This window comes from Platichthys flesus, chromosome 4 (genome assembly GCF_949316205.1).
Source record: "Platichthys flesus chromosome 4, fPlaFle2.1, whole genome shotgun sequence".
NCBI lineage: Eukaryota > Metazoa > Chordata > Actinopteri > Pleuronectiformes > Pleuronectidae > Platichthys > Platichthys flesus.
The window spans coordinates 24,241,639-24,266,169 of NC_084948.1; the positions used below are offsets into that span (position 1 = coordinate 24,241,639).

At 42.6% G+C, this 24,531-nt stretch overlaps 1 protein-coding gene across 1 annotated transcript in view; it reads left to right on the forward strand.

The window, feature by feature from the left end:
- fndc3a (fibronectin type III domain containing 3A) overlaps nucleotides 1-24,531 on the forward strand; it is a 45,851-nt gene that overhangs the window by 10,725 nt on the left and 10,595 nt on the right. Inside the window, exons 3-15 of the mRNA XM_062385496.1 lie at nucleotides 4,146-4,221; nucleotides 14,833-14,909; nucleotides 15,017-15,251; nucleotides 15,771-16,070; nucleotides 16,972-17,030; nucleotides 18,493-18,659; nucleotides 18,751-18,810; nucleotides 18,901-19,039; nucleotides 19,694-19,747; nucleotides 19,834-19,958; nucleotides 20,144-20,318; nucleotides 21,508-21,594; nucleotides 23,920-24,058. Of these exons, the coding sequence (XP_062241480.1) occupies nucleotides 4,146-4,221; nucleotides 14,833-14,909; nucleotides 15,017-15,251; nucleotides 15,771-16,070; nucleotides 16,972-17,030; nucleotides 18,493-18,659; nucleotides 18,751-18,810; nucleotides 18,901-19,039; nucleotides 19,694-19,747; nucleotides 19,834-19,958; nucleotides 20,144-20,318; nucleotides 21,508-21,594; nucleotides 23,920-24,058 (1,693 nt within the window). The remainder of the gene's footprint in view (nucleotides 1-4,145; nucleotides 4,222-14,832; nucleotides 14,910-15,016; nucleotides 15,252-15,770; nucleotides 16,071-16,971; nucleotides 17,031-18,492; nucleotides 18,660-18,750; nucleotides 18,811-18,900; nucleotides 19,040-19,693; nucleotides 19,748-19,833; nucleotides 19,959-20,143; nucleotides 20,319-21,507; nucleotides 21,595-23,919; nucleotides 24,059-24,531) is intronic.

A 24,531-nucleotide genomic window follows, 5' to 3' on the forward strand; every position in this document is an offset into this window, starting at 1 on the left:
CAGAATGAATTAAACAGAAGGTTTTCATATTGTGGAGGATTTTGAATTACCCCCTGCGCAGTAGTATCAGTGATGCACAGTAACTATTAACTTGGCACATGCTGATCGAGTGATCAACGCTGTCGCTTTAAGGACCATTTGTTAAAATGAATGAGGAAAGATGTTACAGAAGCCCTGTTTATTGTGTCGCTGCACAAATAGTGTCTCTGTTTTGACTCTCAGCGGGCTGCTTTGTGATCTTTGGAGACGGTGGAGAACTCGAGGCTGCAATTGTCGGCAGCATTGGAGCTCCGCAATTGAACTCCCACAACCTCATCTCCTCTCGCATCGATCGGAGTATTAAGAGAGGGTGTATGGCATGTCGCTCTGTGAATGGGAGAGAGAGCCAGGGGAGAGTATGAGGGGGAGGGAGAGAAAACGAGGGAGGGAGAGACTGTAGCGTAGTCGTGTATGTCAGCCTCAGAAGCTGCGTGGGTCGCTCAGCTCCCTCACGCCATTGTTGTTGTTTTGAAAAAAGGCAGAACAAAGGACTCCCCACGCTATGGAACCCTTAAACCATTGCCTGCTCAGCTGTGCTATGATCACACCCTGATGGAATGCTATTGAAATTAAGCATTAAGGAGCACAGCAGGCATTAACAGAGCTGGCACCGGCACACTGTCAGTGACTGAGGCAAGAAGCAAACTGAGGCATCATCCAAAGTCCTTCTCCTTTTCGGTCCTGTTTTCCTTGGTTCATTCACCTCCTTTTTCCGGAGAGTGGCCGCTGCTGATAAGGTTTCAGTGCCTTCTCTGAAGGTTTGGTGCGGACATCGCCGTGGCTTATTTGTTGAAGGGGTTGCTGTGGATACTGACGGTGGGGAGGCAGCGCCGGAGCTAGAGGATAGAGTGAGCGAGCTGCCTGCTGCAGAGAGCGCCGCTATGGAGCAGATGAGGCTGAACCAGGCGAAGCAAACATGAGATTCACGCCACACTTTCTGTGAAGGCTACATCCAGCACAGGAGACCGAGCCCCATCTGCTTACAAAGCTCCTGCTGCACTCCACGCCTCTCTCCAGCTTCTTCCTGGATTTTGCACAAGAGTTGACGGAAGCGGAGGGTGTAAAGGATCAGCCCAGCCAGATGTGTTAGCTCCGCCGGTCATGTGATTTCTCATGAGGGGTGGTTGAAGTGGTGGAGGGTCTGGTAGACCCTGGAGCATCATTTTCTTTTGCTGTGACTGCGTGTATAGCGACGCCTGAATGAGAACAAGCAATGCGGGCAACAGTAAGTAGCAGTCGGATCTTTTGCAAGCCAGATTTCCTTCCTTTTGATTTCATTAACCGGCAGTGAATGTCACTGTGTCATTTGTATATTTTGAATGTAACTTTCACCATAAAGATCAGATTGGAAGAGAGAGAAATAAATCTAGGGGAGGGTGTTTTCCTCACACTGAAGGTGGTGGACAACAATCGTATACACGCACCCGACTGTGAAGTGCAGAGACTTTGATTCAATCAGACCTCCCTTGCCCCTGAACACCCCCACCCACTTCCAGCCCTCCCCCACCACCACCACCACCATCTACACTTGCTGCTGACGCTGCTTGTGTGGGTGTGTAGGAACATATGAGCTTCTGTGTGTGGCAGTCAAAGGGCTCTTTCCTCTCCCTGCCGAGCACATGAATGGGAGCAGTGTCAGAGATGGAGGTGCTGATGATTTCTGTGCTTGAAGCAAGCCGTGTCCAAAGCCCCGTGCCGGGGGAGTGTAGATTCTATGACGGCGACTTCCACAAGAGCGAGGTAACCGGCGCTCACACACACTATACGTGGGTTCTCTTGGCGTTTTATCAGGATGAGGAAACTGATGGATTTGAGATGATTAGTAGGATTTTTATTGACATCATCTGACTGGTTGAAAAAGTGTTTGTCTCCAGGTCTGTTTAATAATTTTCATGATATTTGCCTATTATTAAAACAGGTGGCATTGTGAGAGATGTTTGATGGTTTGAAAAGTTGGACGTATTTCCTGAGGCTTCCTCTTATTCAGTTCTGACGCTCGGTTGTGTTGTAGTGATTTAAAGAAGCAGGTGTGTGGTAGCAGCGATGAACTCTCTGAATGGTGTGAGATAAAAATAGTTAAGGGGTTAGGGTTAGTTTAGGTTTATGGTTTTAGCTTAAAAATGCATGTACAATGTGGTAACTAGAGGCAGTTTATTTCTGTACTCCAATACTAGATATGAGCACAAATTATAAATCATGATTTCTTGCACAGTTTTCATTTTAAAATATCTACACAAGCATTGTATTCCAGGAAAAAAACAAATATTTAAACCTTTTTCTAAAACAGAAAAACATAACAATTAGTCTCAGTGTCAAGGGATTACAGGCTCTTGTAGTGATAGTTACTTGGTTTTGAAAGTTGAAGTTATTTTTCCTGCACATTAATATCAGATATGGACAGAAACAGGCAAGCTGTCATTTGCTGCCTGGGTTTAGCTTGTTTTGTCTGTAGCCAACATCTGTTGAATGTTCCTGGAATATACAGGTTACTGACTTTTAATCTAATAATCATTAGGTTTAGAGGTTTAAGGTTAATGGTTGAAGCTTTTATATGCATGTTTAGCCCAATAACTAGAGAGGAGGACAGACTTTTTTCCCCTGTAAATAAACATCAGGGAAAAGCAAAAACAGTCAAACTATAATTCATTATTCATTTGAGATGGTATTAAAAACTATACATTTTGTTAAATGTTATAAACACGATCAATTATTTAAAACTTGCAGGCAAATAGTTTTTTATTTTTTGCCATTTAAAAAAACAACTGAATTTAGGTCTTTCGCTGCCTTCAGGCAACATCTGTTCAATGTTCTTGGAATATACACATTAAATAAAGCTTACAGACTTTCGTCACTAATTACGTTTGGAAAAGATAAAAGTACGTTTACGTCAAGTGTCAGTTCAGATTTATCCCTTTTTATGAGATTCATTTAAAACTGTGCAGCTGTTTTTGTTTTGTGGAAAACAACCAAACCAAAATCCCATGGGTTGAGGTTTGACGTTGTTCTTTTTAAATATTAACTGTATTACTATATTACCTGTACACAATGGTCATATTTCCCCCAATTCTCATCTTTTTCCATTTATTGGCTCATTCAGACCATTCATCAGTTCAATAGTACGATTTATATGACCGAAAGTAATTGATAATACATATTTGATCCTACAGTGAATTTATTATGAGACTTCTCCACAATCCATCGATTTGTTCTTTCTTTTTCTTCCTGAAATTGTGTTGTAGTAAACACCCCCCCCCCAGACATGCATGTATTTAAACTACTATTCATAGATTCAATTATCCAGGTATCTCAGAGATTATTGGTATTCCCATTAAGTCTCCCATGGGGAAAAAAATCTATCTGCTGATTTATTTATTTTTTGCAGTTTAATTCCTGTTTATCCCTCCAGCTGCAGTCTACCGCACATATTTCAAGCATGTTGAAGCACTTGTAGCAAGAGCAGACAGCTTTGTGAGTTTTGGTCGTTATTGATACTGTAATATTTCTGCTGCTTGTACCTGCCTCTGCCTGCCTCACCTGCCTCACCTGCCTCACATCATTACTGAGAGGCTCCAAATGATAGATGAAAAGCAATTTTTTCCTCGTACTACTTTCTGGTGACTGTATTGTCAGTGTTTTCACACTGTCAGTGCAACGCAGACTACTGTTGATAAGAAACTGGGTTTCTCCTAAGGAATGATGCTGCTTTTATTCACACTATAGCTGTGGAGACTTCAGTTCTAGAGGTCCACTAGGGAATATTTACAAAAATAATGTTGTCATATTTAGATTGTATATGAAGATGGACAAAACGTCTCCACTTCCTCCCACTATCCACAAATTGACCACCTTTAAATACAGTGGTTGCATTTGCAGAAACTTGCATTCCCTTTGTGTTGTTTACTAGTTGCTGTGGTCACTATCAGGTTTTGGAGAAGGTGTGTGGAAGTTGTTTCTCTTGAAGTTGTCACATGCTGTCTCTCTCTCTCTCTCTGTCTGTCTGTCTCTCTGTCGCTCTCTCTCTCTCTTTGTCTGTCTCTCTCTATCTCCCTCCCTCAGATGGAATGAACTTATTTTATTAAATTTAACGTATCTTTGTTTTTCGACAGGTAATCCTGGTGCAGGTAAACCCAGGTGAGGCCTTCACTATTCGACGAGAGGATGGTCAGTTTCAGTGTATCACAGGTGAGAAAGTTACTTTGTCATTATAATCTTGATTTAAATTAATTTTGTCTAAAAAATCTAGCTGTACAAAAATCTGAATTTTCGTATCACATAGGTATATTTGCATCCATTCAATAACTCCCGAATCGTCTTTTACTGTAAACCCACAAGAGAGAACATTTATAAAAATCATGTGTGCACAGTTCCGACAAAATTTTTAAAATTATTGCTCACTGTTTTACACATTTGTGTTTTTTACAGTAGAAAAATTACAGAAATCACAACATAGCCAAGTTCAGGAGTTGCATTATTCATAAAGAAGTTATTTGTCACATCTCACAGCTTTGAATTAAGTGATGTGATAGAGATGCTATTACTACTTAGAGAATTAGAGAAGCTTCCATGGCTCAGACTCATGTAAGAATATCTAACTTGCATCATTTTATTTTTCATTTGAAATGAAATGGAAAAATGACTACTCCCTCTAAAATTGTGAGTCATATTGCAAACACAAAAGAAACGAATGGAATAGTTTTATCTTAAGTTTCATTCAAGGGCATGTCCCCAACATGAAGACTGTGAAATGAGGAACACTATATTCAGCAGGCAAACCTCTTCACAAAGCAGAAACTCAATGAGAGGAGACGCACACATATAGTTTCTGGGAGTTTCCGGGCATCGGGAAAGACGAGCAGCCCCCCCTGGCAGCCATCTTCACAAACCTCCTGTATACCGTGTGGCTTTTTCCAAATGAAACTGAGATATTCATTAATACAGTAAATATAGAACATATATAGCGCTGGTTCATACCTTAGAGGTGAACACCACTTTTTCCTAATATCGATGTATATCACATAATACGCAAATCACCATCAAGCAAAATCATATATAAAGATTATGAAACTCATATTCAGTGCAATAAGTTGTTGGAATCAGACAACTCTTCACTTGTTACCAAGATTCAAGTTGTTTTCCGTCACACCGGTTAGACAAGTTTAATCATGTGAAGTTATTGATACAACTTTGAACATTGACGATGTTCATCCAGGAACACGGAAGCGAGTTCAGTGGGTTATTGTTGAGATGGGTCCTGCGTGTGGGTGACTGGAGAGGAGCAGAGTCACTTGTTGACTGGCGCAGAGTGATGTGTCTCATTTCAGGGGGGGGGGGGGGGGGGGGTGCTCCCACTGCTAAAAAACAAAATCCAAGAAGAACCACTGATAACATTAGAACCTTAAATGGGTTTTAATGGTCTGTCACTACTACCTCATTAACCTGCCGCTTGCTGCCTTGCACTCGAGTTTGTGTGTGTTCTGTTTTATGTTATTAGTTTTTTCTTTTATCACTTGAAGGATATGTAGCCACTGTTATTTGTATGTTCAAATTTTTTTTAAATAAAGGCGTTGAGTATCGAGAATTGTAAAGTGTGAAATAATAATAGGTGTAGGTATAATCTAATAGACGGCGTCACCTTCACCCACATTCACTCGCTCTTTTTCCCCTGGTGATTGCAGTGAGAAGAGGGGGAGGGGTTGACCAGAAAGCACCAATGTATTTTTTATTGAAATGACAACAGGATGTTGGTCATGTCTCACAGCTTCCAGGTTGCTTAATGACATAATTGCATCATATGGTTCCAGCCAATAATATGAATAGTACAGCTGCTACAGCAAACAGGGGTGTGAATCACGAGGCACCTCACGATTTGATTCAATTCTGCTTTAAAGCGTTACAGTGTGATTCTCAAATGATTATTGACTCATCTTGATGCATACCCCATTATACATCAAGATGATGAATCTTTATTTCTCTTACTCACAACAGGACTGGAATGATTTTAGATTTTTAGAACTAAACTTAATGTTGTTTCTAGAGCAGCAGCAGTACATTTTTTATCAGTCAAAATCCCTTTTATAGCCTGCATGCAATATCTCAGTGGAAACAAATTTAAAATGCCTGTAAGATAAGATATATCCCCGACATCTAAATACTGAGTTCAGTTTAGAAAGAATGAAGAATGCAGATGTCCGTGAGTATTGGTCTGTGCTCCGTCCTCCTCCATCGGCTGCTGGTGTGATTCTCTGTCGGCAGGTACAGCTGGTAGAGACGGGAAGGGGCCGGGCGAGGGCCTGCAATAGCTAGTTTACAAGAATTTTAATATTCATGGGAAACTAACATGAACAGACTGAGGCTACATGAAAAACGCTTTCATTTTATCGTCTCTATAACAGATTGCTATTAGCTTAACAAGTACGCTGCAGACTGCACATCGCTGCTCTACTTTTTCTGCTTTTTTACCTAGTTGACATCAGCTCCAGTTTGACGTTGCCTTGAGTTTACCTGGTTCACTGGCTCCACTGAGGCCTCTCTGCCCTGCTGTCTTAGTGTTTGTGTGTGTGTAGGTGCGGGTGTTTTACTGAGGCCCGACCCTAGTCAACAACAATGTTTATACCGGTCTTGTTAGAACTGATGGGTTTAATTACAACTGTGCAACTACATTTAAGATAATCGCTCCACATTACCAGCATTCACAGACGTCTGCCTTGCCCACTCGCTTGGACCACAGCGCTCTTCTCTGGTATTTGACCAAATGTTGAAGTAGACTTTATCACCACCTACCAGCTTTCAATCTGTCAATAAGGTTCAATCTTCACATTTAGAAATTTCCACACCTCTTAATAACAGAAGTGCAAAAAACAGCTGGACTCCAGCAAATGCACAAAATGTACCAACACCTTCATTCTTTTAAGTAAATAAACGTTTACCTTTTCACAGCAGCATTTCCCCACCAGGAACCTTATACTCTTGTGTTCAATCAACCCTATGTGTTTCCTGCATATCCTGTTTAGTTTGACAGGTGATAAAAATGATTTGTGTCCTGATATATTGTCACAATGTTAATTAAACATACTGTAATTACAGTGTGTATTGCTGGAGGAGTAAACGATGGTGTTGGAGTAAAGCTGTGTTACACGTTCTTATTTGTCATGGCTGTCATTTCCCTGTTCCACGATTGTTGGTGATTCTCTTTGTCTTTGTGACAGCAACAATGCCGTCTGGCTCCAACATGTCGCTGACATTGTGAACAGAAGACAGCTGGAGTAGTTGTAGGAACTAGAGCTGTTCGCTCATAATTTTAAATGATCATTATCAAATCCAGTTGCCCTGGAAAACATTGATCTGAAGATAATTTATGTTTATGGCTTACTCCACAGACGCGTTCTGTGAGCTCATAGCCACTGTTTATTTTTCTGATAAAGATAATAAGGGATATCATTGTAATAAAAGGTTTGTGTGAATAATGTTTGATACTCGCAGCAGGCAGGTGCTCAACATTTAAGCATAAATCCAATGACCCATGTATAGACTAGTGTTCACTGTGGAAGACTCGGATATTTCTTGTCTGCTGACTTTGAGCGTGCTTTGTGATTTATATGAATAATAACAGGACAAAAGGCCACAGGCATCCATGTTTATTTAACAAAGGAGCCAAAGCAGAAATATAAAGTGATGCTGCTCAGGCAAGAAGCCATCATACCGCTTGCTCACACCAGGGCTCTTCTTCTTACTGCTGTCTGACTGAGCTCCCACACCGGCCCCCCATTACGAGCTGAGTAAACCCTCTTAATAGGGAGCGAGCATACATAGTCTCTCCATCAGAGGAGAAACAAAGAGCTGAGAGGTGCCACATAGATCAGTGTGACTGCTACTAACTGGCCTGTCACAGGGTGCGCTCATCTCCCTGTGACGTGAATAGAGGGATGACTCACCGCTTGCGGTGCAAGGAGGGAGGAAGAAGAGTGTGCGTGCGGGCGGCTGAGCATGCATGCATGTACGCGCATGTGGTGGTTGGTTGGTTTGATTTGTTGTGTGTTTGCAACAACAGACTATCCCTGTTCACTTGTCTGTTGTGCATATGCATGCTTTCACCTTTTTTAAATGTAGTATGTACTGACAGGTACATCATGACACAGTTACAAAACCAGGATGATCTGTTACACACGCATTTCCTTCTGGATGTGCTCCATCCCACAACAGTTTGTTTATTCAATCATGTATTTTTAGCAGTTTAATGTGCGTAACAGCTTCGTATTAGTGCATGACAGCCTGTTTAATAGAAAGAGACATTCTTGTAAAATGCAGTATTTTAGGCTTTTTATATATCTGCTTTGGAGGAGGGGCCTTTAGCGAGGGCGGCTAATTAGAGTGGCCATTAAGCAGCTTCTTGCTCGCTATCCTCCTTGCCATAATGGGAGTTCTGTACGTGAGTGGACAGTCACTTATTGCTTCAACCAGGGTCGGCCTCTCTCAGCGTCTGCCACTGTAGATTTGAAGGCTATATCACTGGCACCAAGCATTGGACCACCTAATAGGCTTGGTGACTGATGACGCAAGTCTGCATCAGGACCATTGGGTTGATTAGATCCACTTCTTTATCTGACTTAGCATGCCGGTGATTCACATCACTTTGGATGATTCAGTCTCTAGTTGATGGCTGACAGCACCGTCTAGATCCACTGAGTTTATTGAGCCTGATAGAGCTGTGCTTTCTCCCACAAAAGACAAGGCAGCCATTCTGGCATCTCAACAGGAAGCTCAATACTGCATGTGTGTGCTATGTGTCTGCATGCATACACCTGGCTCAGTTTGTGGCCCTGGTTCCAGTGTCCTCTGGCTTATCTCCCTGTTAGATACTGGTTGGTCAGCCAGCTCATCTGCCGACTCGTCCCTCATCACTGATACCATAGCTGTGAAATACCTTGTGTCATTCCTGATAGTGCAGCAGATATGCTTAGTCTATTTTCTATCAGAGGGACTTAGAGCTGTCATGTACCCTGTGTCTGATACTGAGCAGGCAGGATGTGCACTGTTGAACATCTGACTGTGTGGTGAGTTGGTATCCATCCTGTTGATACACTGGTATCGTCAACTTGAAGCTACTTTTAGAAATCTCTATCGCTGTATTTGACATTTTTACATTGATGTTCAGACTCATAGATGAAGCTAAATGTACCGTTTCTATAAACAATTATGAATCGGTTGACTGAAACTGCTGTGCTGCATCGCGCCTTCAAACCTTGTAAGAGTTCAGTGCGAGATTTGTTAAAGTTACTTTGGCAGGGTAGTGTTGTCTGTGAGTCAAAATCAAAAGCAACATGTCTGACAACACCGACACGGTTTGCTGTGCTTTTAAATCAAACATTTTACGGGAAAAAACTTGGTGTTCCCTGATCTTTTATGAAATATATATTTGACGATAAGCAATGCTTTTATAGAATTTTACAGAATCCCTTGGCACCTAATCGCTCCATCCCAGGATTCTATCATGGCCCAAATATCAAGATACATGTAGTCTTTTTAAGGGAGAGAACAGATGATATACTCATAACCATCATCAAACATCAGGTTTCCACTGGGAAACAAGTGGCACACAAAATGTGCTTCCAGAGCAGTCAGTCAATTTATTTTAACTGGGAACACAGCACATTAAATTACATGGGCTCGCATGATCATATCCGTTCTGACTAGCCCCATGTGCACAGTTGTGGTACAGATGCACGTTTCCTCACCCCCAGCGCTGTCTTCCAAACAGAACTCATGACATATGGTTCACATAATTGCGCTGCCAACATCATACACAATGGCCACATTAGCACATTATTTTTATACTCGCCGCTCTCCCCTTACCCAACTCCAAGGACAAGTACACAAACATGTGAGTATAGACGCACACACAGGCACTGTTCATTCAGAGCTTCTGCAGCGAGTAGCTCTATGAATGACTGAGCTTGTGACTCATTCTCCCATTGCTGCGTTGATACCAGGGGAGAGGGAGAGAGCCTAAAGAGGATCATAGAAGATGATGAGAGGGAGGGCTGTTCCAAAAAAACAACCTTTTTTTTTTTTAGCCAAGTTTAGTCAGGAGATGGAAAGTCCAACGCAGGGTGATTTCATACCCACTCGTATCGTGTAATTTCTTTAAAATCACAAACGCCACTCGGTTTGTGAAGTATACATCGTGTTGACGCAGGAGACAGTCATTTGAGAGTGTTATCGTCATGTTCAGAAGGGAGCCAAATTACTCGTTATTGAAAAAGAGAAGAAAATATCCCTGCCCCTGTGGTCATGGCTCTTCTCTTGTTCTGGGTCCGTCTGGCTGAGAGAAGCAGCAGCAGCAGCGTCTGATGTTCTGTAATAAGCTTAGGCATGAAGGTTACTGATTTCCTCCCCTCTTCTAAAACGCCACTCACGCTGCTAGGATCACAAGAGCCACGCAGGAGCCTTGAAAAATCAGGAATTTAGAGAGTTTTATCACACCTAATAAGAAAATAACCGCTCTAATTAAGTTGTTCCATTGTTTACTGTACAGCTTTCTCCCTCAGGCTCTGGTTTGCGAAGTGATCAATAGAATCGGCCTGTTTTGTTTTTTTCCCTTTTGCATACCTCCTCGTTCTGCCTGGGTCGGTGGTGGTGGTGGTTGGACTGGCAGCCTGGTCATGCCTCCATAATCTACTAATTGAATGTTACACTTATTGCAAATTACTACCCAATTAACGGCTTGAAGATCTTACCTTCTTCCAAGAAGGATGTGCCATGCAGAAAGAGAACAATTTGCTACAGGGTCATCACTAAAATAAAAAAAATCAATTGTTAGGCTTTAATCTTGGAATTTGTTGTCTGTAATTTAATGTAGCCCGTTTCCCTTGCTTGGTTGTAATTATAAAACCCCGTCAGTCAACCTGCTTGCCCTCCCTCGCCTATTCTTTATGTGGATGGAGACAATTTATTAGCTCTGATTAATAATCAAGCCTGCTCCATCTTTATAGGCTCACAGTTCATCATGTTGCCATTCACAGCTTATTGAGAGCTCCCATATGACACCACACCGTCTCTCCTAATGCCAATCTTACCCCTGCCTTCTCCAGCTGTGTGCGTTTTCCTCCTCTCTCCCCCCCCCCCTTCTCTCATCTTAATCCAGCCAGCCGCTGTCTAGCCTGTCTTCCACGCTTCTTTTTATTCTCCGGATCTAATTGAGGGTTTATTTGTACATCTGATTAAAGCTGGCAGTCTGCTTGGATTGATGCTGCCAAGTCCCCTCCGTTTGCGTACGCCTTATAAGACCTGTGTGAAGTCCCACTTAGATCTTTCTTTGTTGTGATCTCTAACCATTTGCAGAGGAAGCAGGTGGGAGTCTTACCATCCTCGCACATCTGTGTGAGTGTGTGTTTTTGTGTGTGGACATGTGTCCGTCCTTTCCACCAGTCTCTCCCTTTGCTTGTTCACCCAACCCACACAATTATCCCCATCTCCCTGCCATAACCTCCAGCCCCCACTTGACTCAACAGCGAGCGCACCAGTTATGAGTTAAGATCCTGTTGGCCTGCCAGGGGGGGCGGAGAGGCGAACAGGGGTTGTGTGATGTTGACAGGAGATGATGGTGCTCCCAAAGTGTTACCTAGCCTCTATTTACACTGCTAGAATGGGCAGCTTGTTTGTGGCTATTCTTGGCTCCGTGGCTGCCTGCTGTTTTGTGGAGGAGGACCGATGTTTTTCCCGTGGCTGCTTCCTCTGGAAGGTTGGTACTCCGCGGCCACGTCAGCACAACCAATGCTCCAGTTGACTCAAGGGGGGAGGGGGAGGGGGAGAGGGATGTGGCCTTTTCTATCTGATCTCTGTCAGCACTCGTGCGTCAGTCTGATGTAAAAGAGTGGATGTCCCCCCCTTCCCGATTCTCCGCCCAACCTCTCTTCTCTCTTTTTCCTTCTCTTTCTCACTCTCTTAGATGTGTGTGTGTGCGGTTGCGTGACTGTGTGTTTGTTTGTGTGACCTCCATCACCCTATGCTTTCTGCTGGTCCTATTCTTCAAATGTCCTCCAAGTAAGAACACACAATGCCTTTCATTCTAAGTGGATAAACAATGATATATATAGTGGTGGAGAGTTAAAAAAAGATTGTGATTCATAAGATTTCCTAGTTAGTCAGCATCAGCTGCAATAACCAGATTTGCCTGAGGGACCATTCATATGTTGTGTGGCTAAAAACACGTGGAAAATGCCAGCAATACCCCTTTCATCCAAGGTTATTGGCTGCACCTGCCCTTTCAGCAAACTGAAACATGAGCTTCATTTGCACATTGGGAGGTCAAAGCTTATTTCAGAATTGATAAAGACCATTTTGACCTTCATCTGCAAAAGGTTGGTCTGAATATCCCCAAAAACTAAACTTCTACCTTGAAATCAGTCGACTGCCATAGAATTATTTGTCCCAGAGGTTTCATAATTTGAGCCTAGTTTGAGCTGGCAGATAAAATGGCTGGTTTGAGCCTTTCACAGACATGTTGGTATCACCGTTTCCCGATATGTGCCATTATGAAAGCTATTATTTACCATGCGTTTTTCTCCCTAATATCTGTTGCCCACATCCGTCAGGCAAATAGTCAAATGTCTGTTTTGCGCTGTCACTTAATTTTGGAATTGTGCAGAATCGTTTCCTCCTTTTGTGTGTGCTGTCTCTCTCACAGTGTCAATGGCCCATCAAAACATTCATAAACTTATTACCATCCCCTGCAGGCAGGTAGACTTTGCTAGATTCCTCTTTGGCTGGGCACGTTGCGGCGACCAGCATTAAGTTCTCTCAGGTGCACATGATGGCGTAGTGCATTCACGTGCCCAGACACTGCAACGTTTGAGTCTCCCCCTTAATTGGTCATCACATCGGTGCACAGCAGCACCTGCCTAATAGCTTGACAGACTTTATTAGTCTTAAAAGTGATTGGAGCTAACAATACACACTTTGAACTCCCACTCAGATGACATTGTAATCTGAAATCAATGGATTCTGAGCCTGTGTGGCTGCCTTGATTCAGACTGAGCTCTCCCATGTTCCCTGAGAGCGGGAGTAAAAAAGGGGAGGGAATTTCACAGCTAAGTAGGGAAATGACTCACTGCCTATTACTCTGCTGGCTCTTTGCCCTTTTGATTTCAGTTTAAGAGCAGAACCTGCAATCTGTCTTGTCCAGTGAAGTTTATTAGCAGGTAGACTATTGCAGTATGTTCCCAATGATTTTCAAACCAAGAGAACGAGAGTGTGATAAATTGTGGGTGCTTTTTCTGTCTTATATTTTGTTGTTTGTTGTAGTTGAAGAGTCAGGTGTTTGGGATCAATGTCCTGTACCAGAAAATTATCAATAACTTTCAGTAAATGAGGTTGCTGTCCGCATCAACGTTCACTTACTGTTTCACCCAGAGAGGTGGAGCCTGGACTTCAGCACCTGAAGGGGTGGTGCTGAGGGCTAGAAGTGGGAGGCTTCAGTCACTCATTGCACAAGCCAGCTCCTGTAGTCCAGGCCCAGTATGGATGGTTATTTAGAAGCGCCTCTCTGCGTACACCAACTTTAACAAAAAATTAAGGAAAACTTTTCCTCAAGCAGGTTGCGGGGAGATCGGTGTGGATCTCTTTTGTTCTCCTGCATGAAACATGTTGTTCCACACGTGGTGGTTATGTCTTAGGTTTGTAACAAGAGAAATCTGTGAATGTGCAAACTTGGCACAGAGGTCCCTCTCTCTTTCTGCTGTGTTGTCACTTCCCTGAGCTGAGCTGAGCTAAGCTTCTGCACTGGCCCCTACAACAGAGCCCTGCAGGAAACTTTGTTGTTCCTCAGCACTTTTGTGAAGTGTCTTCTTGTATTTGCCAGTTTTTTTTTTATGTGTTTTTCTGCCATTTCCTACTCGGATATGAACAAATGCAATAGTACTTAAAAGGCAGTTTGTCTGGGGATTTCCAACCCCTTACAGAGATAATATTTAATGGTGGTTCCGGTGAAAATCTGCCTAGTGTCATATGCTAAAGGTTGCAAAATGGGAGGAGTTATTACTCTGAGTATTTTCTAGGCAGAAGTCTTCTCTCTGTGACTAAAAGTCTTTATCATAGCTTAGATGCACATTACTACTGTTAATAAACTCTATATTCTTCAAATCTGTGTTTCTGGGATGTGAATTGTTGTTGGCCGATATAACAGGGAAAGAATATGCAATACCAATTCATAAAATCAATGAAGTTATTCTTCATCTGTCATAATCAAACCCCTCTGAAAAAGAAATGTAATTCAGGATGGCTATTTTAAAGTTTAATAATAAACTTTATTGTTAAAAAAATCAAAAGGGTCACTCAAATACAACCAAATACATAAAACTTCATATTTTATATATTTACATATAAATATTCATATTTCTTATGTAAAAAGAAAAATCTTTCCTGCATTGTTTATAATCTTAAATTAAGGTAAAAAGTCTCCAAAGCAGCAGCCTTGGAACAGTAGTATTTAGTCATTTACCAAACTGATATTGTAACTGTAATTAATCAAGCAAACACTCGTGTGAACCAAAAGGTCTAATGTTGGTGGGTGGTATGAAAAAGCTCACTTCATGTTTATGCATTTGTATGTGAGACATACTCTGATGTAGAGAGATTGTAAATTGGGTTTTGTCTGAACACATGTTTCCTCTGTAGAGTTCAGGTTTGGGCTTTGATGAATCTGGTCGGAGTCGGGGTGAAATTCCAGTCAAATGTACCGAAGATGAAACAGATGTTTACCACGGAAAACTGATCTCTCTTCTTCCTGCTTCTTCCCAGGTCCTGCTCAGGTTCCCATGATGTCTCCAAATGGTTCAGTGCCTCCAATCTATGTGCCTCCTGGATACGTTTCACAGGTATTCACTCGACCCTACCTCCGGTCCAGTGTATCTGACTGGCATCTTGTTTAACCCAGATTCTATTTGATTTCTGCATCCTGTGCTCTTTGCCTGTTCCCTCTTAGATCATAGAAGAGAACGGAGTGCGGCGGGTTCTGGTTTTACCTCAGCAACCAGAGTTCCACCCAGGGGGGCACTCCCCTCTTCACCACCCTCCACCTCCACCCCATGCCCACCTGCCTGCCTTCATCCCGCATCCTGCCATGATGCCCCCACCACACCACCTGTACACAGGCATGGGCGACATGAGTTCTCAATATAACTCCCAGTACCATCCAGCTCATATCTACTCAGAGCAGGGTGAGTTAGAACCGGCAGTGTCTTGACTAGGGATGTCACGAGAACCGATACTTACGATACCTTTCGATACTAAAATAACAAAACACAGACGGTGCCAATTTTTTTGAAGCACAGTAAGAACCGTGAGCGCCGATGCCAGCTGTTAGCATCGGTGCTGCACCACTTCTGGAGCTTTGGCGCTGATCTCTGAGCAGCTGACACCAGAGAAACTCTGTGTTTTCACTGTTTCCACTGATAAGAGGCAGCCGGGCGTTTTTTTTACCGTGGTATCGAAATTGGCATCGAGAATCGTGTTATTTTACTGGTATTGGCACAGACTACTGAATTTTTGGTATCGTGACACCCCTAGTCCTGACTGTATTGATATATTAAGATGTATTTTATTTGTTCTCAAAGCCTCATTTGCAAGACAGGACGTTTATTTGTGTGTCCATTTTGAGATTCACGCTCTTTCTTTTTTCTGCTTCTGTTTGTGTCCATGTGTCTCAACTCACAAGTCTTGTCATTTTGTTCCTCCAGTCTCTGCAGATTCTCACTCCCAACATGGACGCCCGCCGTTTGTTCACAGAGACGACAGAACTAGCAAAACATTTGAGCGTCTGCAGAAGAAACTGAAGGACCGTCAGGGATGTGGAGGAGGAGGCCAGGTGAAGGACAGCCCTCCCCTTTCGCCGCAGAAGTCTTGCAATAGCCCTCCCACGGCAGACATTCACAATGGCGTTGGAGGGAAAGGGCTGGACGTGGAGCAGGAGCAGCTCAGTCATGCAGTGGCCAGCCCTGACAAGGCAGCAGGCAGAGGGAAAAATGGCGAGCCTGGAGGTAAGGATGTTTTAAAGGGTGGAGCTTTGTGAAAATTGACACCGAACTTTTTCCAGATGTTAGGAGTGGATTGTGTTGCGTTAAGGAGCAGAGAGAAGTGCCTCATTAACTGCTGCAGCCTGGTGGCAGAAAGTATCAGCGACACGGCCAACATTAATCTTGATTACAAGAAATGTTACTGCTCATTAATCACCGAATTTAACACTGCTTCCTGGTGACACCAGTGCATAATTGAGGAATTACTGTCAATTTTGAGAGTGGGGAAAAAAAATTATCTCTATGACCTCATGAAAATGGCAATAATTTAAGCAAGAAAAATTATGTGTAAAATGTTAAGTGATGTGAAAAAAAACATACCACTTTGAATCATAACTTCCTTTCTGACTTTCGATAATTCCTAAAGAAGGTAGAGGAAGTTTGAGTAAAACAAAACATAACCTCATTCATTTAGCCACAATTCATTGGAATCAGATCCGTTGAGGTTGATGGTAACAGAGAAGTTCTCACCACAATTTTATAAAGTATTTGTAACGGCGGATTTAGAATGAAATTTTTCATTTAAGAGCAACTGTGATTTGTCATTGCAATACAGATTAATTCGATGTATTCTCACATATTTATTCAGCAAGTACCACTGGATAACATTTTTGATAGATGGTGCGATGTAACACCAGTTACCACTCTACATGTGTACAGGTGTTAAAGTAACACAACAGCTTTTAAAGTCCTCACTATATAAAGCATATATATTTATAATCAGAGACTTAGTCAGTATTTTATACAGCTGACATGGTGTGTCACATGTCAGAAGTGTTTATTTTCAAAAAATTATGTATTTTGTCTTCATTTCCTAAACAAGGTTTTATTTGCTGTCCAAATATCTGTTTGTTTGTCTTCTCAGAGCTGGACAAGGAAGCCCAGGCCCTGCAGGCACTTCTCAGCACCATCAGTAAACCAGTGGTTAGTATTCAATTTGCTTTCTTTCATCTAATTAATGCAATTTGCATGATTTTATGTGACTATTAGTGCTGCGTTCTTGAAAACTTGTAATGATGCAAATGTAGTGCATCATTAAACATTCTGTTAACATCCATGATGAATTCTTGCTGACAACCTGCTAATGGAGTCAGTCCTGCTGACTAGAATCCATGTGGGAATTCCTATTCCCAAATTTGCTTCTAAACAACTGTGCTGGCAGTTACTAAAAGATCTGAGCTTTGCTTAGAAAGAAGCACTGACTTTTAACTGAACACATTCCTAGCTCTCACATCTGCTCTGTTCTTTGCGGCAGGTACACAGCTATATGTTTATACCCAAAATACAATATAACACAGTTCATTCTTTAAAATAACCATTAAAACCCCTTTTCAAATAGTTTTAAAGCAGAAATATTATGCTTATATTTTGGTTCCTAATTTGACTACTTGATGTTATTACTTGAAGAGGTTTACATTCTCCGATGGCTAGAAAACAATGCATTGTGTAAATGTGGGGCATCGTGATGTTACAATTACCAGGGAGTATCAACCAGGCGACTGAAAGGTCGTTTCAGGAGCTTTGGGGGAAGCAGTCCCTTTAGTGCAGACCTTAAGAATACATTACAAAAACATATGTGCCACATTAAAGGAAAGAAATACCGGAAAAATCATATGTCTCCTTTAATGGCAGCAGCTGTGTACATAAATGAAGAGGAGAATTGCTGTTTCACCAGCAGCCGTGTGGGAAGCAGTAGAATTGGAAATAGAATATCCTTGACCTCATATAAGATGGATTTGTCACACACAGACACGAAGGTCAGACTGCCTTGTAAATCTAGCAAAACAAGTCTATTGAAGACTTGATGGTTACGGTTAAGGGGGGGCAGTTAATACACAGAAGGTTCAGCTTCAAATGAAAGTCATTCTCTCTGCCACGTTGGTTTGTTAGAGGTCTTAGAATTGAAGTGTAGGAAGTAAAGTCGTAAGGCCCTCTTCACCAGGGCAGCACCTTCTTCCCTCTCCCTAGGGCAGACGGGAGGAGGAGGTGCAGACTTGACCTGATTGAGTTCTTCCTCATATGAATCCCCCCTGCAGCGTAGCTCAGGCTATTTTTAAACCTCCTCAAAACAGAATGAAAAATCCTAGGATTGCTCAGCACAACCCCACCAAGTGCGCAAAACTCAGAAGTTGCGTCAGCTGGAATATTTTGGTCCTCTGTTATTTGCAGGCAGTTAGAATTTTGTGATATTTTTAGATATTTAAAAATAAGAATTAGAAACCTGAAACATTAATATTGACCTGACATGGCCCCTTTGGGGTTAGCGTAGGAAGGAAGTGGCAGATTTAGCAGCTGGAGGAATACGATCTTTCTTTCCATGTCTTGGTTTGATATACACATCCTAAGTGTTACATAGACTTGATAATGATCCATTTTCACATGATAGGTGTCAGACATCCAGGCCAGAGGAGTGGTAGTGAGCTGGAGTGCGCCCTCCGGGCCAGAGAGCGACAGCGGCAGTGCAGAGGACGACTGCAGCCCTCCGGAGGCCCTCAGCTACGAAGTCTCCATTTCGTTTAGCGGCAAAGATGGGAAATACAAGAGCATGTATTGGTGAGCACAACAGTAGGATGAGCACAAGCGTTAGGATGCCATGAAGTTGAACACCAACTAAAAGATGTTTCTGTTTCTTCTTCCGATGCAGTGGGGAGGAAATAAGTGCAACTTTAGAAGACCTTCGACCAGCTACAGACTATCACGTCAGGTTGGACTCGCCCTCCAGCTGCCTTGGTTTTAACTACAGTGTTAATCCACAGAGGAACATTTTGCAACTGCCTTCTTCTCCTTTCCTCAGGGTGCAGGCCGTGTGTAACTGTTTACAGGGAAGCCCGTCGGAGGCTGTGAGCTTCACCACCTCAAGCTCTGAGCCGGAACCTCCCAATCCTCCCAGGAAGGCCAGTGGGACCAAGAACACACTCGTTCTCCAGTGGAAGGTAAAAACAGGGGGACATGATGAATGGATTCAGGACTTTTATTCAGGCATTACTTTAACATCAAAGTACCGTTTTACTGAGAGTAAAAATCATGAAGTAGATTTACAAGATGTACGTTACTCAGTAAAGTGCATATCTTCATCGAGGCCCATCAGTCCTCTTTATGAAACCACATTTGTATTTACTAGATCAAGATTTTTGATTTGGATCGGCATCAATTGGCACTCATTGTTATCAGTCCCCCCAAAACCTCACAATAATTTTTTTTTGGGGGATCTTCATAAAAATATATTGGGTTCTATTTAAGCCCATTTCTCATCCTTCCATCAAGTTTCACTTTCCGAAGTTTTTGCTTTAATAATGCTGACAAACAAATAAACCAACCAACCAGCCAACAAACAAATCATAACCACCTTGGCGGAGCAAAATTTCCCTCATCTTGACAACTGGTGCTTCCCATCGGTGTGGTACTTAAACTTGATTGACTCCATTTAAGTCACAGAGTTGCAAGCACTAAAAGAAAGTGGTTTCACAGAGATGAGTCGCAGTTAAAGGGAATATTTAGATTTTGAAATATGACTTCTTATAAGACGTTTCACTCTGAATGCGTGTGTATATTTTTATCTGATCTACCTGTTCGCGGTTTACGTTCAGGCTCCATGTGACAACGGTTCCAAAATCCAAAACTACATTCTTCAATGGGATGAGGTAATTTTCTTTATTTATCCCGAAAGAAAACGTTGAACCCAACTCTTTTTCTATTGCGAGTTAAACTAAAAACTTTCTCTCTGAAGGGGAAGGGCACTGGGATTTATGAACAGTGCTACTTTGGACCTCAGAAGCAGTACAGAGTGACCAAGCTTTCACCGGCCTCCAGATACTCCTTCCGCCTCGCAGCCAAAAATGACATGGGAGAAAGGTAGGCCCTGCCCCTGCCCCTAGTTTACTCCCTGGATCCCCCATTTTGTCTATTTTTATGTCCTTCCATTCGTTGTCTCCATCTGTGTGTGTGTGTCTCTCTCACTCTGTCTCTCCTGTCTCTTTTCTCCCATTCTCTCCCATCCTCTGTCTCTCTCTCTCTCTCTCTCTCTCTGCCCTCCCCAGCGAGTTCAGTGAAGTGGTGGACCTGTTCACTTCATGCAGTGTGCCATTGCCACCCTTCCCTCCAGAGCTGGAGAAGGCGGGGGTGACCTGGCTGTGTCTGAAGTGGCAGAGACCCACCAGCTCGCCAAAGGAGGATGACATCTACTATATATTGGAGATGGAGGAGGAAGGCTCGGTATGTCTTGCATAGTTTGTTTCTTACAAGTTGCACGAATGACTTCTGCAAAATACTAAACGTATTGTTTCCGCTCTGTGTAAAGTGCTTTCTGCAGTTGGAGAGTCATTACTGTTTAGAGGCTGGAACCGCCAAGTGTTTCTCCTTGATTGTCTGACTGCATTAAATATTTATAGCATTAACAAAGTACACTTACAGTTTTCACAGTTATAATCAAACAATGATAAAAATCAATGTCCCTGGTTCCTGCATCCTCTCACAGCTTCGTAGTTTATTCATTTCAACCCGGCCAAAAGAAGAAATCTAACTTGCCCCTTGTGCCGTGTTACATTTAACCTCACCGCTTGGAATTACCAACCATTAGTCAGAAGTTGAAACTGGAAGTCCCCTCAAGTCGGATTTTCAAATCGAAAAGTCAGAGGAAACTCACCACCCTGACTTCAAAATTCCAGATGGCCCCTTTGTACATCAAGAGTAGTGAAAGCTGTAGTTATGGCTAACAATTGCTCGCTGCTTAATGTAATCGTTGTTGCTGTGAAACTGGAGCGCCAACTGGAGAGGCGGTGGTCTAGTGGCAGAAACCTGGACTATGGGCAGAGAAGGTCTCTGGTTCGTCTCTGGTTCGACTCCACGGAGAGACAACAAAAGACGAACCTGGATTGATCTGTCCAAAAATCCAAGAGTCTCCCTACCCTGTCTAGTGCCCCTGAGCAAGGCACCTTACTCCCCCAACATCTGCTCCCCGAGCGCCGTACATGGTCGCTCACTGCTCAGTGTGTCCTGCACCAGATGGGTCAAAAGCAGAGATTACATTTCCCTACCTACATGAGTGTGCCTTTGCATGTCTGTGCATGTGTTTGGGATGAATAAATGGATCTTAATCTTAATCTAATTCAGGTTAATGTGACTTCACGCCACGGGCCGGGTATCCGAGCTGTAATGGAACGGCGCATTATTTCCCGTGATACTTTCACAGTTTTCTCTTAAAGTTACAAGTCATTTATACCTACTGTCACCTCTACCTGCAGACATAGGGCCTCCCAGGGAAATCACCAAAAAAAAGCTCCTATCCCCTGTAGCTGTTTGTCTCCAGCAGACCACTTTGTTTTCTGCGCTACAATGGTTGTCTTGTAAGTCATTGCTCACCTGGTTGTTTTCGTCCTCCAACTGTCGTTTGTCTCTGTCCCAGGGATATGGCTTCCAGCCAAGCTACGACGGCGACGAGCTCTCCTGCACCGTCAGGAGTCTCCACAGGAGCACCAAGTACAAGTTCAGGGTAAGAACTGTGATGTTTTGCAGTCAAAGCCGTTGAGCCACCGCTTTAATTTGAACCGCAGTTTAGTGTGTATGGGCAGAGGGGCCAGGCTTCCCAGACGCCCACAGTGGCCCTATGACTCATCCATGTGCAGGATTGTGTCAACAGGGTGGTGGGCAACTGACAGGAAGGGTCAGTATTAAACATCTCACATTTGTTTGGATTGATTTATAGTTCTTTGTCTTTTTTACAACATATCTTTTTTAACACTGCTTATATTATGATAAAAATCTGCTGGTTTTGACAGCTTTACTCGATCCATTGGTTTTCGAATAACTCATAGAATCTGCTCCGGGCAGATTTGTAAACGGTGTGGAAAATCGTAAATTTTCTGATTGTCAAAGCTGCAGGATTTCTGTGCAATGTGTCGGCAACGTGTGTCAGAATTAGACGCTTCCCTTCTCGCTCACAACACATGAATGAAGAGTTTGTTAATGAATTTAAAGGCTGAGGCAAATTTTGAAGAGGACCAAACCGACTCAAATGTGATTCTAACACTGCTGGGATTAGTGGTTTAATCCCCATTCGGGCCATTCATGCTAAATACATATGCAGCCATAATTCTCTAAGGCTCTTAAGATAAATGTATCTTGAGGTTTTCAGCTCTGCCTGCGGCTGGCAGCCCCACAGGGCATTCAGACTGAGCATGAGCCAACTTGTTCAAACCAGGGCTGGGGCCTGTAATGTAATTATTTATAACAACTTAAAAAAACAAAAACATTATTGCCTTTTTAAATTATTTGGCTTGTAACGTTCACAATTTTCCTTATTGTAAGCAAAGCCCATGGAAAGACCAAAACAAACGGTAAATTTATATAATTTCCGAGTGTGTCTCTCCTGTGCCAAATGTAGCTGTTGTTCAAAAACATTTCAATATTTTCAATGAGGCACTCTGTCGCACTGGGTGTTTTTTTTTTGTTTTTTTTTCTTCCAGTACAACCACAACTGTATTTTGAGATGATACCACATATACCATCCTACTTCTATAAGTTCTCAGCTGGGTGTATAAATGTACAGAAAACATCCAAACAACATACTTAATTTGTGATGGAAGTCAGGAAATGCAAGAGACTGGAACACCATATTTTTCTTTGTGGATTTAATAAGGGGCTTTCTGCAGAAAGGATCAACACAGAGAGGCACAAGGATCTCAGTGAATATGCAGGACAGTGAAATACAATGATCTAATATAGGAGGACTAAGGCTTTCTCTCAGAACCAGTTCAGACTGGTTCTGTAAGCGCAGGATGGGAGCGGAATCCAGGTTTAGGTTTCACATACCTCTAGGAATGAAACTATACATTGATTAGTCTAAGTCAAATTTTCGTGTTGTGATCAGTGTATATTTGTAATCCTATTGTTAGATCAACTCTCTTTAGCAAGAAGAACCAACAATCTTGAGAGTGAGTGATCCAGGAAAGTTAGAAAGTCGTGTCACAGTCTAGTTCATTGTTGTTTTTGGTCTTTTTATGGGACTTGTTGACAATAATAAAAATAACAAAAGAATATAAACATTGAAATTTAAACTATAACGAATATAAATTCAGTGAATATCAGTTTAATTACGTTGGTAATCTCACTATAATGCATGAAATCTCTGCATATTTACCCATCTCGAAAACTTTTGTCCCATCCACTTCAAACTTGGTAGGTATGTTGCTTAGAGCCCAATGTAAAGACTGAGAATAAGAATGCTTTACTCACAAAGCCAGAAAAACCCACACCACAGCATTCTCAAACAATACTCACAGAAAGTTATTGTTACCCAAACAAACCACCATATGCCCAAATGAAAGGTTCATTAGTCACCCTTGAGCCCCCCCCCCCTCTCCCGCTCTCACTCTCTCCCTCATGTCCAATTATCCAGCTGTGCAGTGTGAGCAGGGGCTGGGTGCTGTGCACGTTTGTCTTGGTACAGTATGGATGTGAGCTGCACTCAGCAGGCCCACAGAGATTTTCACATAACTGCAGATGTGCCGTGCTGAAATGCAAATGCCACTAAAGCTTATTGCCTCATTTTTTCAATTGCAGTGCTTGTGATGCAGACACTGTTTTGTTAAAACAACCCTGTAGATTTTAGGAGCTGAATCTTTCTGATGATGTGGTATTTTTCCGAGGGCTTTTGAGATGTTACACTCACTCTGTGTCTCAGATCCCTACATAACCTTTCTCTGAGTCTAGTCAGTGCTTGTTATCAGGAAACATAATGACCTTTATGCACTCACTATGCACTGACTGACATCAGTGATATGACACTTCAATGGCTGTATCAATGTACTTTCTCCAGGTGGCGGCATACAACTCGGAAGGGAAGAGCAACCCCAGCCAGGTGGTTGAGTTCATCACAAACCCAGACAGACCCAGTGGTCCCTGCAGGCCTGTCATCAGAGGAAGAGTCCTGCCCAACAGTTTCAAGATGGCCTGGGGTGAGCCTTTTACTTATCATGTGCCCTTTCTCACATAAAGACACTCAAGTCTTGCATGGCAAGGCAAAGTTACGCTCACGGTTCTCATTGAGCTCTGCCTGATCAGAGGAAGTTCTACTGGAGACGGATGACCTTCCTTTTAGTTGGTATAAAAGATGAAGTGACGGTCTCTGTCATTCAGACGTCAGTATGAGTTCTTCCTTCTCACGGGACACACATCAATCACTGCCTCCAGTTTTCCGAAGGCTGGGAAAATGTTTGTAATGAGACTGAAGGCCACAGTGATGAAAAGCCACTTTTTTGGAAAGGCAGTGCTTCATCAAGTCATATTTTCCCTTTTGTTCATGATTTGGGGGAATTATTGGGAATTCTGCTACCACGAAGGCACTCAAGCACATTTTAGCTGGAAATAATAGATTCTCGAGTTGTCCAGACGTAGCAAAAACTGAGCTTACTCTTATTGAGTGGCTTGA